Source organism: Cyprinus carpio, chromosome A3, assembly GCF_018340385.1.
Source record: "Cyprinus carpio isolate SPL01 chromosome A3, ASM1834038v1, whole genome shotgun sequence".
Classification (NCBI taxonomy): domain Eukaryota; kingdom Metazoa; phylum Chordata; class Actinopteri; order Cypriniformes; family Cyprinidae; genus Cyprinus; species Cyprinus carpio.
The window spans coordinates 2,832,392-2,846,698 of NC_056574.1; the positions used below are offsets into that span (position 1 = coordinate 2,832,392).

At 37.4% G+C, this 14,307-nt stretch overlaps 1 protein-coding gene across 1 annotated transcript; it reads right to left on the reverse strand.

Annotated features, from left to right (window-relative positions):
* Positions 1 to 5,980: 5,980 nt before the first annotated feature.
* On the reverse strand, positions 5,981 to 13,451 carry LOC109086257 (serine protease 27-like). The gene is made up of 6 exons (XM_042733755.1): positions 13,334 to 13,451; positions 12,421 to 12,441; positions 12,162 to 12,327; positions 11,807 to 12,075; positions 11,560 to 11,708; positions 5,981 to 6,841 (listed from the first exon to the last, which is right to left on the reverse strand). The coding sequence occupies exons 1-6, from the start codon at positions 13,395 to 13,397 to the stop codon at positions 6,557 to 6,559; spliced, it is 954 nt and encodes a 317-aa protein (XP_042589689.1). The 5' UTR covers positions 13,398 to 13,451; the 3' UTR covers positions 5,981 to 6,556.
* Between the last annotated feature and the right edge of the window lie 856 nt (positions 13,452 to 14,307).

The following is a 14,307-nucleotide window of genomic DNA, read 5'->3' on the forward strand; positions in this document are numbered from 1 at the left end:
TTAGAACTTTGTATTTATTTATTTGCAAAAATAAAACACCAAACTGTTTTCAGTAAATTAACTTTCCAGAATGGCTGACAGGAATCATAACTTGTAAGCAGAGGTGGGCACAAATACATCAAAAACTATTTTGTTACAAACTACAAATACAGGCTCATGAAATGTAACAAAATAAAATACAAAACACTGATGTGAAAAATGTATTTAAATAAAATACAAGTAATTAGTATTTTGAAAATACAAAAATACTCTCACAATAATCTTAATATGTCTTTTTTTTATTACTGAAAGGTCAATAACACAAATAGTAGCAATAACACAAATATGAGAAATGTGTAAATTCAAAATAAAAATAAAAAAGCAAAATAAAAAAGTATGGGCATTTGTCTAAATCTCAACAGGGCCTGAAATAGCTCCCTCTGACGTAAATGGCATGCATAGCTAAGTTCACATCAATGGTGTGGTAGGCTGCCCTTAATAGCAAAACTTTATTGAAAGGTCAATAACAGAAATAGTAGCAATAACACAACTATGCTACAAAAGAGAAAACTAAACCATTCTCATTTAGTCTAGTTGTTTTTAAGTACAACCAACTTCTCCAATAATTCAGGAGTTAATCCCCTTCTATGAGGGCGGTAGACCATGCCTGCAAAAGAAAAGAGATGCTCAACTGGTGCTGATGATGGCAGAGTGGTGTTGAATCTCACGAAGAGCAGCTTGATTAGTGGATACGAGTCCAGTGAGGCCAGGTCCTATCTGGGGTCCTCCAGGAAGTGAAGGGTCTCTAACTCTGCTTTGCTGTGGCTTGGTAAGACCTCTGTGTCCATCTGGTTGCTGATTCCTGTTGAGAGTGAAGACAATAGAATCAGAAAAAAACAAACATTGTTATTCACTTTCATACACAAGGTAACAATATGACATATGAATAACTTCTCATTTAATGATTAACACCTGAAATTGTGGATACATTTTCTCCTTACCTTTAAGACAAAGAATTCATCTTCATTCTCCTCAGTGGTGCTTGTTGATGCAGCATCACTCTCTGACAGAAGACCAAGCTCTTCAGCTGCGTGCAGAATGAGTTCTGCGTTCAAAACTCATTCTCTTCTTGGAGGGAGCCCGGTCTACAGGGTGTCACGTGATTTTCGTGCATCTAACCTGGACATTGCCATTGCCAACATCGGACCGAAAATATGGCAAAATCTTTTACTATGGTGATAAGCATATGGTGATTTTTCTTAAGTATTTAAGTATTAGAAATACTCTAAATACACTCCCTCAAAATATTTTGTTACAAACTACATTTTATTTTTTCCACACCTGCAAAATACAAATTACAAAATACACTAAAGTAATTAAATACGTATTTAAAATACATTTAATTGAAATACTGCCCATGTCTGCTTGTAAGCATTACCTTAAACAAAATCTGATCTATAGTTACTAATAAAGTTGTATTTCTCCTAAATTACAGACATTTTTTTTTTCATAATAACAAGGATTTTTCTTCTTAGAATAACTTGGTTAACCGGGTTGATGAATGAGATCAACACTGTACAGTTTGTGTAAAAACTGAAACAATGCATTCAGATGATTTTCTTGTCCTCCCATCACGCTGTAGAAAGAGCCCAGGTGATGTCACTTCCTGTGATTCACATGAGGATCCACACTGGAGAGAAGCAGTTCATGTGTGAACTGTGTGAAAAGAGATTCTCAGTTAAAAAAAAAAAATCTTAAACATATCTTCGACTTCACATGTTGGTGAGAAGTGGTTTGAATGTGTTTGGTTGTGATAAGTTTTTCATGTGATTTTAATGTGAAGAAGCACCTGACGGTTCATACGAAGGAGAAGCCGCATTCATGTTCTGTGTGTGGAAAGAGTTTTTCACTGCTGCAAAGTTTACAAAAACATGAGAAAATACACACTGGTGTGAAGGAGTACATGTGCTTTGAATGTGACAAGACTTTTATTTCAGCTGGACATCTGAAACTGCACCAGAGGATTCATACTGGAGAAAAACCATACAAGTGTTCACATTGTGACAAGAGATTCAGTAATTCAGCACATCTGAGAAGACATGAGAAGATCCACAGCAGAGAGAAACCGCACACATGTGATCAGTGCGGGAAGAGTTTCACTATTTAAACCCATCTGAAGACACACATGAAGATCCATGCAGCGGAGAAACAATGAGTTTTCTAACAGTCATGATGAGTGACAGGACGTTGGTTAATTGGTATTTGTTACCTACTGTTCAGACCGACATGACTGTTCTGAACAAAAATTTTGAGTCAGACTTATGCAAAAAAACAGCAGTAAAAACACATTCACTCTCTGTCATGTGTGATCAGCATGGAGATTCTTTCATGAACTCTGCAAAACATAAAAGACACGTAAAAATCCACACTGGAGAGAAGCTGTTCAGATGTGATCAGTCCGGGAAAAGCTTCAAATCAAAAACAGACCTTAAGAGACACATGAGGATCCACACTGGAGAGAAGCCACATGTATGTGATAAATGTGGGAAGAGTTTCACAGATCAGTGCAGTAAACAGTTTTCTTGTGCTTTTCCACTTCTACGCTTCTTCTTCTCTTGAGATGCTTTGGTTCTTTTAAGTCAGCAAAGAAAAACATCTGTGTCATTTTGTTTTACTTGTACTTATTTATTTATTGTATTTGCTTCATGATTGATTTAACTAATGATTCATTTTATTAACAACTCATTGTTTTTGTCCATTTTTATTTTACGCTCATTCTGTTCATATCAGGTATAATTTTAGTTCTGAAAGCCATGTTGCCTATGGACCTTTTACACATTTCCTGATTTCTCAGCAGCGAAGTTGTCATAATTGGGTAAACTTATATGATAGTGAATGGGAGACTACCACAAATTTTAATTTTTTGCATTCCTATTTGCTCAAATAGTAAAAAAAAACAAACACTGAGGGAGTGGATGTCGATCTACCATGGCCTTCATAATAAAATCAGTTATATTATCTGTTGTGTGATTATTAATCAAGTTATTAATCAGTAATTCACCTCATAGAGTGTAGTTGATTGAATAAAGTTATCACAGTTTCACATAGTAGTAAACAAAAAAGAAATGTATGTATACTGCTGTTGGAATGTGTCTGTGTCCTTCTGATGTGAAGAAACGGGCCTCTCCATATGTGAACTTTAGCTCTCTCCTCTCTGGTTCAGTAGGTCACTGAATGCCTAGGCCATAGAGGTCACTGGGGCCTCTTGCCTACGTGACCAACGTGTACCCCAAACATTTAGGTGGTTTTACATGTCTGTATGTAAAAGAATATGCTGAATATGGTCAGAATCTTCTTCCTCTTTCTCTCTCAAGGAAGAGACTCCCTAACTGTGTGTAGCTGATAGTAATAACGTAGCTACTTGACCTTGACAGAGATCAGTGTTGCTCTGTGTATGTGTGTTGTTATCTGTTTGTGCAGGACCAGTTGCTACCAGTCTTCAGGGAGATTCACAAACGGCACCCATGAGTAAAAACCATATGTATATCTTCCGTCACCCTGGTGTCCAGGTGGCAGATATACATCTTGGGAGAATAACGTTGCATGTGACCTCTAATCACTTGTCATCTAAATAAACTATGGAGATATGCTTTATTTTATTTATATAGAGTTTACTTGTTTTTCTGTAAACTGACCAATCAGAATCCGTTTCACCTAATTACTGACTTATGTTAGAGTATAATTATTGGTGTTTCTGACATGTATGCAGAGAGGCCTACAAACTCCTCGCAAGTATTGAAGCTGACTTCTGCTGATGAAACTGCAAACTATTTTCTTCAGTAAATTTAACTTCAGTTGATTGCATCTCTGACTCAACACATCTGGTCCTTTGTTAATTGTAAATTCCTCTACACCACGATAGTGTTTTCACAACTTTCAGAAAGAGAGAGAGAGAGAGACTAATAACAGGAATCAAAAGAGAGAACAATGTCGAATTTAACGTCCCATAGATGCTGTATTACAAACACCCTCATGAAACTATAAAAAAAACTTTGGAGCATTTACAGTGCTGACGACAATTGAAACGTGGCTTCACAGTCTTGTGAAAAGGGTCCGTTATGTTTGCTTCTGTGGCTTTCCATGTATATATATTTCAAAGAGTTTTTTATAGTCAGTTTGATGTTTCATTTGCACCATGAGGCTTCATGAAGAACAATTACTATGAACTAGCAGAAAGAGAGCATAAGGAATAAACATAAGCGGCGCATGATCCACAATTTTTGTGTGACAATCCCTTCCAAAAATAACCCATGGTTTTATTATAGTAAAAGTGTAGGAACCATGGTTAATTTTTGGAAGGGATGTTGATATTTTTAAATAGTTGTTTTGTCATTGTAAACAGTAATTCGACCGTTGGCGGCCAATGACGTCACCGCTCGCGCCTTTCCAGTGTTGCCAATCTCGCAGAATTGAGCTACTTTAACACTGTTGCCGCGGGTGGTTTTTTGTGTCCACGGGTTGAAGCGACCCCAATTACATGATATTTAGCCCCTGAAATGCAAATTTTACCAGGGGAACCCCACCAAAAAACATGTAGTTTACCCCCCGGAACGACATTTTTTATCAGGGGACCCCCCCTCGTAATGCGATTGGGCTACTTTTGGGCTAGTTTTGAGTAGCAATTGGGCGGGTTTTGTTATGAAAACCTGGCAACCCTGCACCTTTCCTTCTTTCTTACCTTGATTGACAGCTCTCATTACAGGAAGCACGGAGTCAAAGTATCTGACGGAGTTCAGTCATTCAGTTAACACTGCACAGTTATGGAAGCAGATTAGTCTCAAATATAATTCATGCAAAACACACAGTGGACGGAATGGCGGCAACACCTACTTAAAAAAACGTAGGCTTTATCGTTCGCAAATATATACATCGATGGTAATTGATTCAACTATGATCTGTGCAGCATTTTATACTTGCAGAGACATTTTATGTATATTAGAAAACTCATTCTAATTCATTCCCACTCTTCTTCGGTGGTAACTTAACCCAACTCCGTGCTTCCTGTAATGCAAGGATGTCCCTGTGTGAAAGTGACCAATCATAAGAGGGTCAGTGCCCTCCTTGGTTTCCGCCCCCAAATTGTCAAAAGTCATGTAGACTCGAGGGAGCAGAAATCAGTTGCGCGAGCAGGATTCCACTGTACAAGCAGAGTTAACCTATGAGAGTATGCCAGGCGCTCACTCGCAGCTACATGTACACCTCTAGGTTGTTGAATTTTGTGCGCGAGTACTTTTATCATGCCATTTTTGCGCGTGTGAAATAACATAATGTGCTCGTGAGCATGTCTTACACGCTCATAACTTTTGACTAAAAAATAACGCCATAGGATTCTACGAACCAGTCTGTGTTTTTGCATCGTGGAAATGATAGGGCCATATGTCTCAGAATAGTCAGTGCAATTTGGGAAAGAAATCAATTGAATCTGTATGTGGATGTGTGTAAATATTCAGATGCAATCTCCTTTGTAATCATTAACATTTTCATAAGTAACTGTAATTTAATTACACATTTTTTCTAGGTAACTGTTACTGATTACAGTTACATTTATTTTGTAATTAAATTATGTAACACCGTTACATGTAACTAGTTGTTCCCCAAAACTGTTAACTAACAAACTACTAACGAGCAAATTAACTAAAGAGCTAAACCAAATAGGGACAAAATCATATAAGGAAAAACAGGAACAGTCAAACGTAACAGAAAAATACGATACTAAAGTTCATAATCCTAACAGCAGGCAGCAGGACTGAATGCAATTGCTAAATGAGTTTAATGTGGGTGTATTGTAAGCAAAGTAATCATTAAATGTGTAATCATTCTGAGAAAAAAAACAAAAAAAAAAACAAAGAACCAGCCATTTATATTAATGTGATTCAGAAATGAAGGCCATAATACTAACAACACAACTGTTTAAAAGATTTTTTTTTTAGGACATTAATATGTTTATTCACCAAGTATGCTTTAGACTGATCAAAAGTGATAGTAAAGAAATTTATAATATGCAAAATATTTATGAAATGTTAAGCCTTTTTTTTCACTTTTTTTTTTTAAATGTTGTATTCATCAATGAATCTTGAAAAAACTGTATCAGTCTTTACACAAAAATATTAGGACAGTATGAAAGAGAGAGAGAGAGAGAGAGAGAGAGAGAGACGGCAAGATAAAATACCCTAAGTCAGTTCCTTCTTTTGTGATTATTCTGTTTAGGCAGTGTGATTACAACATAGTTTAAATTTTCAACAACTAATGCAGAGCTTCAGAACCTATATCAGTTCTGCATACTGGTAATCAGACATATAAACATAAAAAAAAAAGTTAAAAAAAAAGGACAGAAGCATACTGAACTTCATTATGCTCTTATTATGTCAATAAGAGCTTTTCAAGAATAGTACATTTAAAAAAAGTATAAATGACAAATATAACAATACAATGGCTCTTTTCTCATATTTATGAGAGCATGTGCAGCAGAACTGTCTTCTTCATCAATGAACCCTGAGAATTGCTGTTCAAACAGTCTTTAGGAAGTGAGAAAAAGGGAGAAAGGTATGAGGGAGAATGTGAGAGAGAGTGAAAATAAGAGGAGGTTGGGAACACTCCCGAAGTTGGAGTTGGATGTTTGAACGAATTCAACAAATCCAGGTGGGTTACTGCCTGTGTAAAGCTTGATCCAGTCCTGATACTGAGAGACTCTGGAGTACACACCAGGATATTTGGGGTCAGCACATCCTTCACCAAAACTCACAACGCCAGACTGAATCCACAGGGAGCCTTTCTTGCTGACCATTGGACCTCCAGAGTCTCCCTGTATTGACAAACATTCAGCATTTATATATATTGACAGTATACAGTGAACAACTGTTATAGATATAAGTATGAAATAGTATAGTTCAGTGTTAAAAGTATGCCAGCCGTGTGTCCACCAAAGTATTTATTTTCCTGAGGCCAGCGTACCTTTTTCAATTGTTTGCAGTGGGAGCGCTGAGCAATTTTCTCTTGTTACAGAGAGTTGAAATACGTTCAGTTTTGGGTAAAACCAAGTGTGTGACACGCATCCTAAAAATTAAGCTAAAATGTTTTGATCATATTCCCCTGGTTGCTGGCTGCAGTAAAGATCCCTATCCACTCCATGTACAGGTGCATCTCATTAAATTAGAATGTCGTGGAAAAGTTCATTTCAGTAATTCAACTCAAATTGTGAAACTCGTGTATTAAATAAATTCAGTGCACACAAACTGAAGTAGTTTAGGTCTTTGGTTCTTTTAATTGTGATGATTTTGGCTCACATTTAATAAAAACCCATCAATTCACTATCTCAACAAATTAGAATAATTCATGAGACCAATTTTAGAAAAAAAAAAAACAAAAAAAAACATTTTTCGTGAACTGTTGGCCTTCTGGAAAGTATGTTAATTTACTGTACATGTACTCAATACTTGGTAGGGGCTCCTTTTGCTTTAATTACTGACTCAATCTGGCGTGGCATGGAGGTGATCAGTTTGTGGCACTGCTGAGGTGGTATGGAAGCCCAGGTTTCTTTGACAGTGGCCTTCAGCTCATCTGCATTTTTTGGTCTCTTGTTTCTCATTTTCCTCTTGACAATACTCCATAGATTTCTCTGGGGTTCAGGTCTGGTGAGTTTGCTGGCCAGTCAAGCACACCAACACCAGGGTCATTTAACCAACTTTTGGTGCTTTTGGCAGTGTGGGCAGCCAAATCCTGCTGGAAAATGAAATCAGCTTCTTCAAAAAGCTGGTCAGCTGAAGGAAGCATGAAGTGCTCCAAAATTTCTTGGTAAAAGGGTGCAGTGACTTTGGTTTTCAAAAAACACAATGGACCAACACCAGCAGATGATGTTGCAACCCAAATCATCACAGACTGTGGAAACTTAACACTGGACTTCAAGCAATTTGGGCTATGAGCTTCTCCACCCTTCCTCCAGACTCTAGGACCTTGGTTTCCAAATGAAATACAAAACTTGCTCTCATCTGAAAAGAGGACTTTGGACCACTGGGCAACAGTCCAGTTCTTCTTCTTCTTAGCCCAGGTAAGACGCCTCTGATGTTGTCTGTGGTTCAGCAAATTCCTCGACACGTCTGTGTGTGGTGGCTCTTGATGCCTTGACCCCAGCCTCAGTGCATTCCTTGTGAAGTTCACTCAAATTCTTGAATTGATTTTACTAGACAGGTACTCTCGGTTGGTTCTGCATCTTTTTCTGCAACACTTTTTCCTTCCACTCAACCTTCTGTTAACATGCTTGGATACAGCACTCTGTGAACAACCAGCTTCGTTGGCAATGAATGTTTGTGTCTTACCCTCCTTGTGAAGGGTGTCAATGATTGTCTTCTGGACAACTGTCAGATCAGCAGTCTTCCCCATGACTGTGTAGCCTACTGAACCAAACTGAGAGACCATTTTGAAGGCTCAGGAAACCTTTGCAGGTGTTTTGAGTTGATTAGCTGATTGGCATGTCACCATATTCTAATTTGTTGAGATAGTGATTTGGTGGGTTTTTGTTAAATGTGAGCCAGAATCATTACAATAAAAAGAACCAAAGACTTAAACTTCTTCAGTCTGTGTACATTGAATTTATTTAATACACGGGTTTCACAATTTGAGTTGAATTACTGAAATAAATGAACTTTTTCCACAACATTTTAATTTATTAAGATGCACCTGTAAATTAATGTAAAGTGAGAAAAAAAATCAATCAAATTACACTTCAAAAAAAATTTTCTTCCCAAAAAATGTTCTGTCATTTTAGGTAGTTCCTATATCATGCTGATGTATGTGTAAGTGTTCATTTTTCTATTAAGTTTGCTTGTAGTTTTTTATTTGATGCTATAATAAAGGGGTGTGGTGTCATAATTGTGTGCTTTTGATTTGGTCTGAGGGAGTTTAGGGCGGGACTTAGATACCGCGGCTCCTCCTCGGGATCACTACTGCACAGACTTGGGCTTCAAATGATGTCATCAGCACAAGATGACAGTGGCCATTTCTGGAACTGCACATTCTAGAGTGGCCTTTTATTGTGGCCAGCCTAAGGCACACCTGTGCAATAATCATGCTGTCTAATCAGCATCTTGATATGCCACACCTGTGAGGTGGATGGATTATCTCGGCAAAGGAGAAGTGCTCACTAACACAGATTTAGACAGATTTGTGAACAATATTTGAGAGAAATAGGCCTTTTGTGTACATAGAGTACATAAGTCTTAGATCTTTGAGTTCAGCTCATGAAATATGGGGGCAAAACAAAGGTGTAGCATTTATAATTTTGTTCAGTGTATAAATAAAATATTGTATCAATGCATTCTATGGCCCCTTTATTGTGACCTCTCCTTATTTACTAGCTGCTTTCGGGGTCCTTAATGTTAATCTAAAAAAATTCAAAGAGAGAAAATCACTCGCTGCTCTTTACTGAATTACTTTGTAGTTTTAAAAAGAATTAATCTATATTTAATTTATACAGTGAAGACTATGAGATGACATTTTACATTTGATTATTCTGTTTCTGTACACTCTAAAAAAAGGTTTTTTTTTTTTTTTTTTTTTTTAAACCCAACTTTGTGTCACATATGGACTAACCCAACTAATGAGTTACATTTTTTAATAAAAATTTTTACCGACAAGTTGGGTTAGTCCATATCTGTCCCACAGTTGGGTTGAAACACCACAGCATTTTTTAGAGTATACCTAGACATCTACAACCATTGCTAAATTTATATCTTTGTTCTATTTATTTATTTGTGCTATTTACACAATTTCAAACGAGGCCCACAGGTACAACCTGCACCGGGGCCCTGCAAACCCCAGCTATGGCCCTGATATAAACACACATACAGACTGTACATACATATATAATCTGCCAGTTGTTTCAGAGATGTTGAAGGAGGTAATCAACTTATCACACTTCTCTCCAAAAATTCCCCACAGTAGTACAATTTTATATATATATACACTGTGCTAGTTTTTTATTAGGTTTTGAATTAGGTAGTCAGTTTTTTGTGAAAACATGAGGGTAGGGTAAATTCTGGGTTTTTATTTAGGTTTCCTTAGGAGGATATCTGTGTGTGCAGATGACTATTTCACTTTGCTGCAGGTGTCCTGTGTTGTTTGGACACACTTTCATTTTTTTTGCTTTACAACTTTTTTTTGATTCTGATTTCTTGTTTTGCTTTGTGTTCATTTTCGGTTTTTGAATTAATTTGTTTTTGGTTTCTGAAATCTTACCCACATGTGTTCAAATGGGTTTTCCCTCCTGATGATTTCACCCCTTCTCTTGGTTCGTCTGAACAAGGACAAGTCACTCATCTTACACGCTGTGGTACTTGGATACGTAAATGGAGCTGCTGCAAAAAACCATGTTTTACTTGAACTGCAGCACTGATATACTGTAAACTGCTTGAAAAGGTGTCTTCCAGAAAATCACTGGGAATATCAATCGCGAAGGCCCCACAAGCTTTGTTTTTTCACCTGTACTCCACCTCCACCTTCACAAATGACTGGAGCTTTAACCCCAATGATAATGGGTGTTCAGCGATAACAGCATTTAGCCGTTATCTGCAGCGCTGTGTTCTTTTCTCCGCCTCAATGAGATGTAACACTGCAAGCCGTCATGGAGATTGTGTATCTTTAGCTCGACATTTTGCTCGTTCAGTTGCCTAAATTATGTGTTTACATTTCATCTCCTTTATCATGAAACCCATTAGCTCCGATCACGGAGTCCTCCATCCACCGGTTGTTGACGTCTGTAAATGCCGCACTGAAAGACGCCGCTATAGTTCCTACTGCTGTGTGAATGCAACCAGAAAAATGGCCCTGGTGGAAAATTAGTTCTCCAGGAACAACTACCATGGTGGATAGTTCCTAGAACTGAGTTTCTAGATCTATGCGGTGTGAAAGCCCCTATGTACAGCCAGCCAATGTGTATTCTGGGCAAAATGTATTTATTTATATATTTATTTATTTTTTGTACACTTGACTTGGACAGCGAGCTGAAATCTTACTAAAGTTACTTTCAGGTTTTGCCTTCAATTCTTTTTCGCTGCTGAAATCTTACCATGCTTTGTGTACACAGTATGAGCATCTCTCTAAAGTCATGTGTACTTTGGCAAAGATAGTTTTATCGGCATTGTGTTATGTAGTACAAGTGCTGCTAAAACAAGAAGTTGACAGATGACTACAAAACTTGTTGTGTAACATGAGCAACATGCCAGTTCATGTAGTCTTGAAGTCCTGCAGTGTGAGCTAAAATTAGACCTGTTTATGTTTTTTATGTAACTGGCTTCAAAAAGTTATGAACAGTCTTGCCGAAAAATATTAGAAGACTAACTTTTAAGACTAGTCTTATGCAACCGGTCACAGGTGTAGTGTCAAAAAGTAGTTGTAGTGTACGTGTTCATCATCAGTGCATTAAGGATGGGGCTTAATTAAGATATTAGACTGGCAGTGTAAAGTTTGCAGGTGACAAAACTGGTGAGATTTGCTTTGGATTAAAAACGGTTTGAATGAATAACTTACCTGACATGAATCTTTTCCTCCCTGATTTAACAATCCAGCACAAACCATATTGCTCGTGATTGTGTACATCCCTTTATAAGCATTAGCACAGGCACTGTTGCTCACAATTGGTATCATCACCTCCTGCAGTGTGTCAGGAAGCTGGGTGCCTGTGACACAGATCAGAGGACAAATATTATGGCTTCAAAAAAAAAAAAATTATAGGTAAACTGTTGAGCTTTACACTGGCAAGCAAATGTTCACTCACCTCCAGATTGTAGTTTGCCCCATCCAGTGACCCAGCTCTCCGTACCTTCACCAAACACACTCGCACCCGCTGCCAGACAGACCGGCTTAATGTAATCAGAGAAAGTCACAGAGGAGGAGAGCTGGATCAGTGCTATGTCATTGTCATTAGAACGACTATCATAGTTAGGATGGTTAATGACTTGACTCGCTCTCCTGGACATCTCATTAGGGTTTGAGCCGGACTGGCTCAGACGACCGAAGTACATCACAACTCTAGACAACACAAAACTGCAAATAGAGAGAGTCTGCTTTAATCCCACTATTATCAATCTACAAGTATATCTTAATCTTTATTTAAGCATTAAACTTCATACTCCTGGAAGCAGTGGGCTGCAGATAAAACCCAGTCTTTAGTGATGAGAGTCCCGCCACAGTTATGACTCGAGCCGGAGAGATGAATGCTGACCTGCCACGGCCAAGCCCCTGCGGTCGCATCCTCCCCTCCAACAATCTTGTTATTGAGAGGGGCTCGACCACATACTGATGAGAGAAAGCAAGATTTCCCTCTTAAAATGCCTCTCAGATACAGAAGATTCACAATCTGTGAGTTTTGGAGTCATCATGAAAACTTACCATCTAACTGGCAGAGTGAGCCTGTGTGAAAAGACGAAGACAAAGACAAAGTAAGCTGACAATCATCCAGATGGAGCTGATAAACTGGTTTGTGTAGTTCTCCTGTAACATCAGTGCTGGTGCATATTTACATGAAAAGAAGATAAAATCTTTCACCTAAAGAATGTTGTTTCTGGTTGTAGTTAAAATACCTGTTAAATGGTTTCACATTCATGACATGAAGTAACTAACCTAACTCAGTTTAGTTTTACCTGCAGTGTGTAAGTGTTTGTGAATGAGATACTTCTATCAGGTTATTTCTGTTGTTTTAAAATGGCCATAAACATGTAGTGAGGGTTACTGAATATAAAATAATTGTGTTCTTCTCTTCGTGTGTGTGCGTGTTTTCAAACAATATGTACGTATAGTTTGCTCAGGTATTTTACAGTATATTACAAGTATTTTGCGTTTTAAAGGTTTGGACAGTATTCATCTTTATAATTATATATAATCATTATTTTACACATTTTGGAATAATATTAAAGTCATCAAATCTATAAATAACATAACTAAAAGAATGAGGTTTATGTAGTGACCAAAATATTAAACAAATCAAAATGGTCTAAACTATACAGATCTGCATATAACTATATAACATTTAGCCTATATAAAACAGTAATGAATAAATAAAAATAACTATACAACCTTTAAACCATGCATTTGTAAAGAAATTCATATAAATGCAGAATTTGTGTTTATCTACAAAACCAGTTTCAAAGCATTTAACGTAAGTCTTCAGATCCAAAAGTTTTTACAGTCATGAGAAATACAAGTGTGTTTACAAAGGTTCTTATGAATTAAATGGCTTGTCAGTTAATAAACAACTGAAACAAACATTATTAAATGTACTTATAGACTTTTTTTAAGCTCTTACCTGTTATGTAGAGAAGTGTGACTGCAGCAACACTCAAAGCACTGCTGAATCTCATCATCATCATCTGCTCTGTGATCTGACTGTTTCTTGACTGTCAGCTTTCTGATGAGAAGGAAAACAAGAACCACCGCATTTATCAAGAGTTCTCTGTCTCCGCCCCACCACTGCATTCATCTCTGACCCCCACCCAAAAAAAAAAAAAAAACTTATCCTGAGCTTTTCAGAGGCATCCTTTCTGGATGTGGGTGGGCTATGTCATCACCACTTTACTAAAGTTGATTTTGTCCCCAAACTTTTTGAAACTCTGAAAAAACATCACGCGGAAACATGAACACAGAAAACAAACTCCAATCCATTTCTTTTGCATAATTTAATTCACACATGCATCATGAAATGCATACATACACAAATACACTCTTTTTACACAATGCAATCAATGAACAAACTTCCATAATCACTGAACTTAAAAAAAGGTTCATTTTAAAGACCCAAGATCATATGTTATGCATTTACATTGTATTTCCATGTTTATGTGATAGCTGATGATGTCTAATCAAAGAAAACACCTGCACATACTTTCCTTATTCTAACGTACAGAACCACCTCTACAATGTGAGGAAACCGTTAGTGTGCAGTCAATACATTTCATACTTAAAATAGTGGGCCAGTTGATTATCTTTGAAGATTCTTCTGTTTACAGGATTTCAGGTCTGGAGTGACACTGAAAATGGACTACAACACGAAGTCAAGTCACATTTAATTCTATACCGCTCGATACAGCGCAGATTGTGTCAAAGGGTTAAACATCATTTACTGCATCAACCTGCTGGAAAAAAACAATCCTCAGAGTTGGGGAACATTGTCAGAGCAGAAGGAAGACATATTTCTTTCAGGATAATCTTGTGTGTGGCTTGAGTCACACTTCCTCAGTTTTCAGCTTTGCCATCACCTGGTGCCTGATATTCGCACAAATG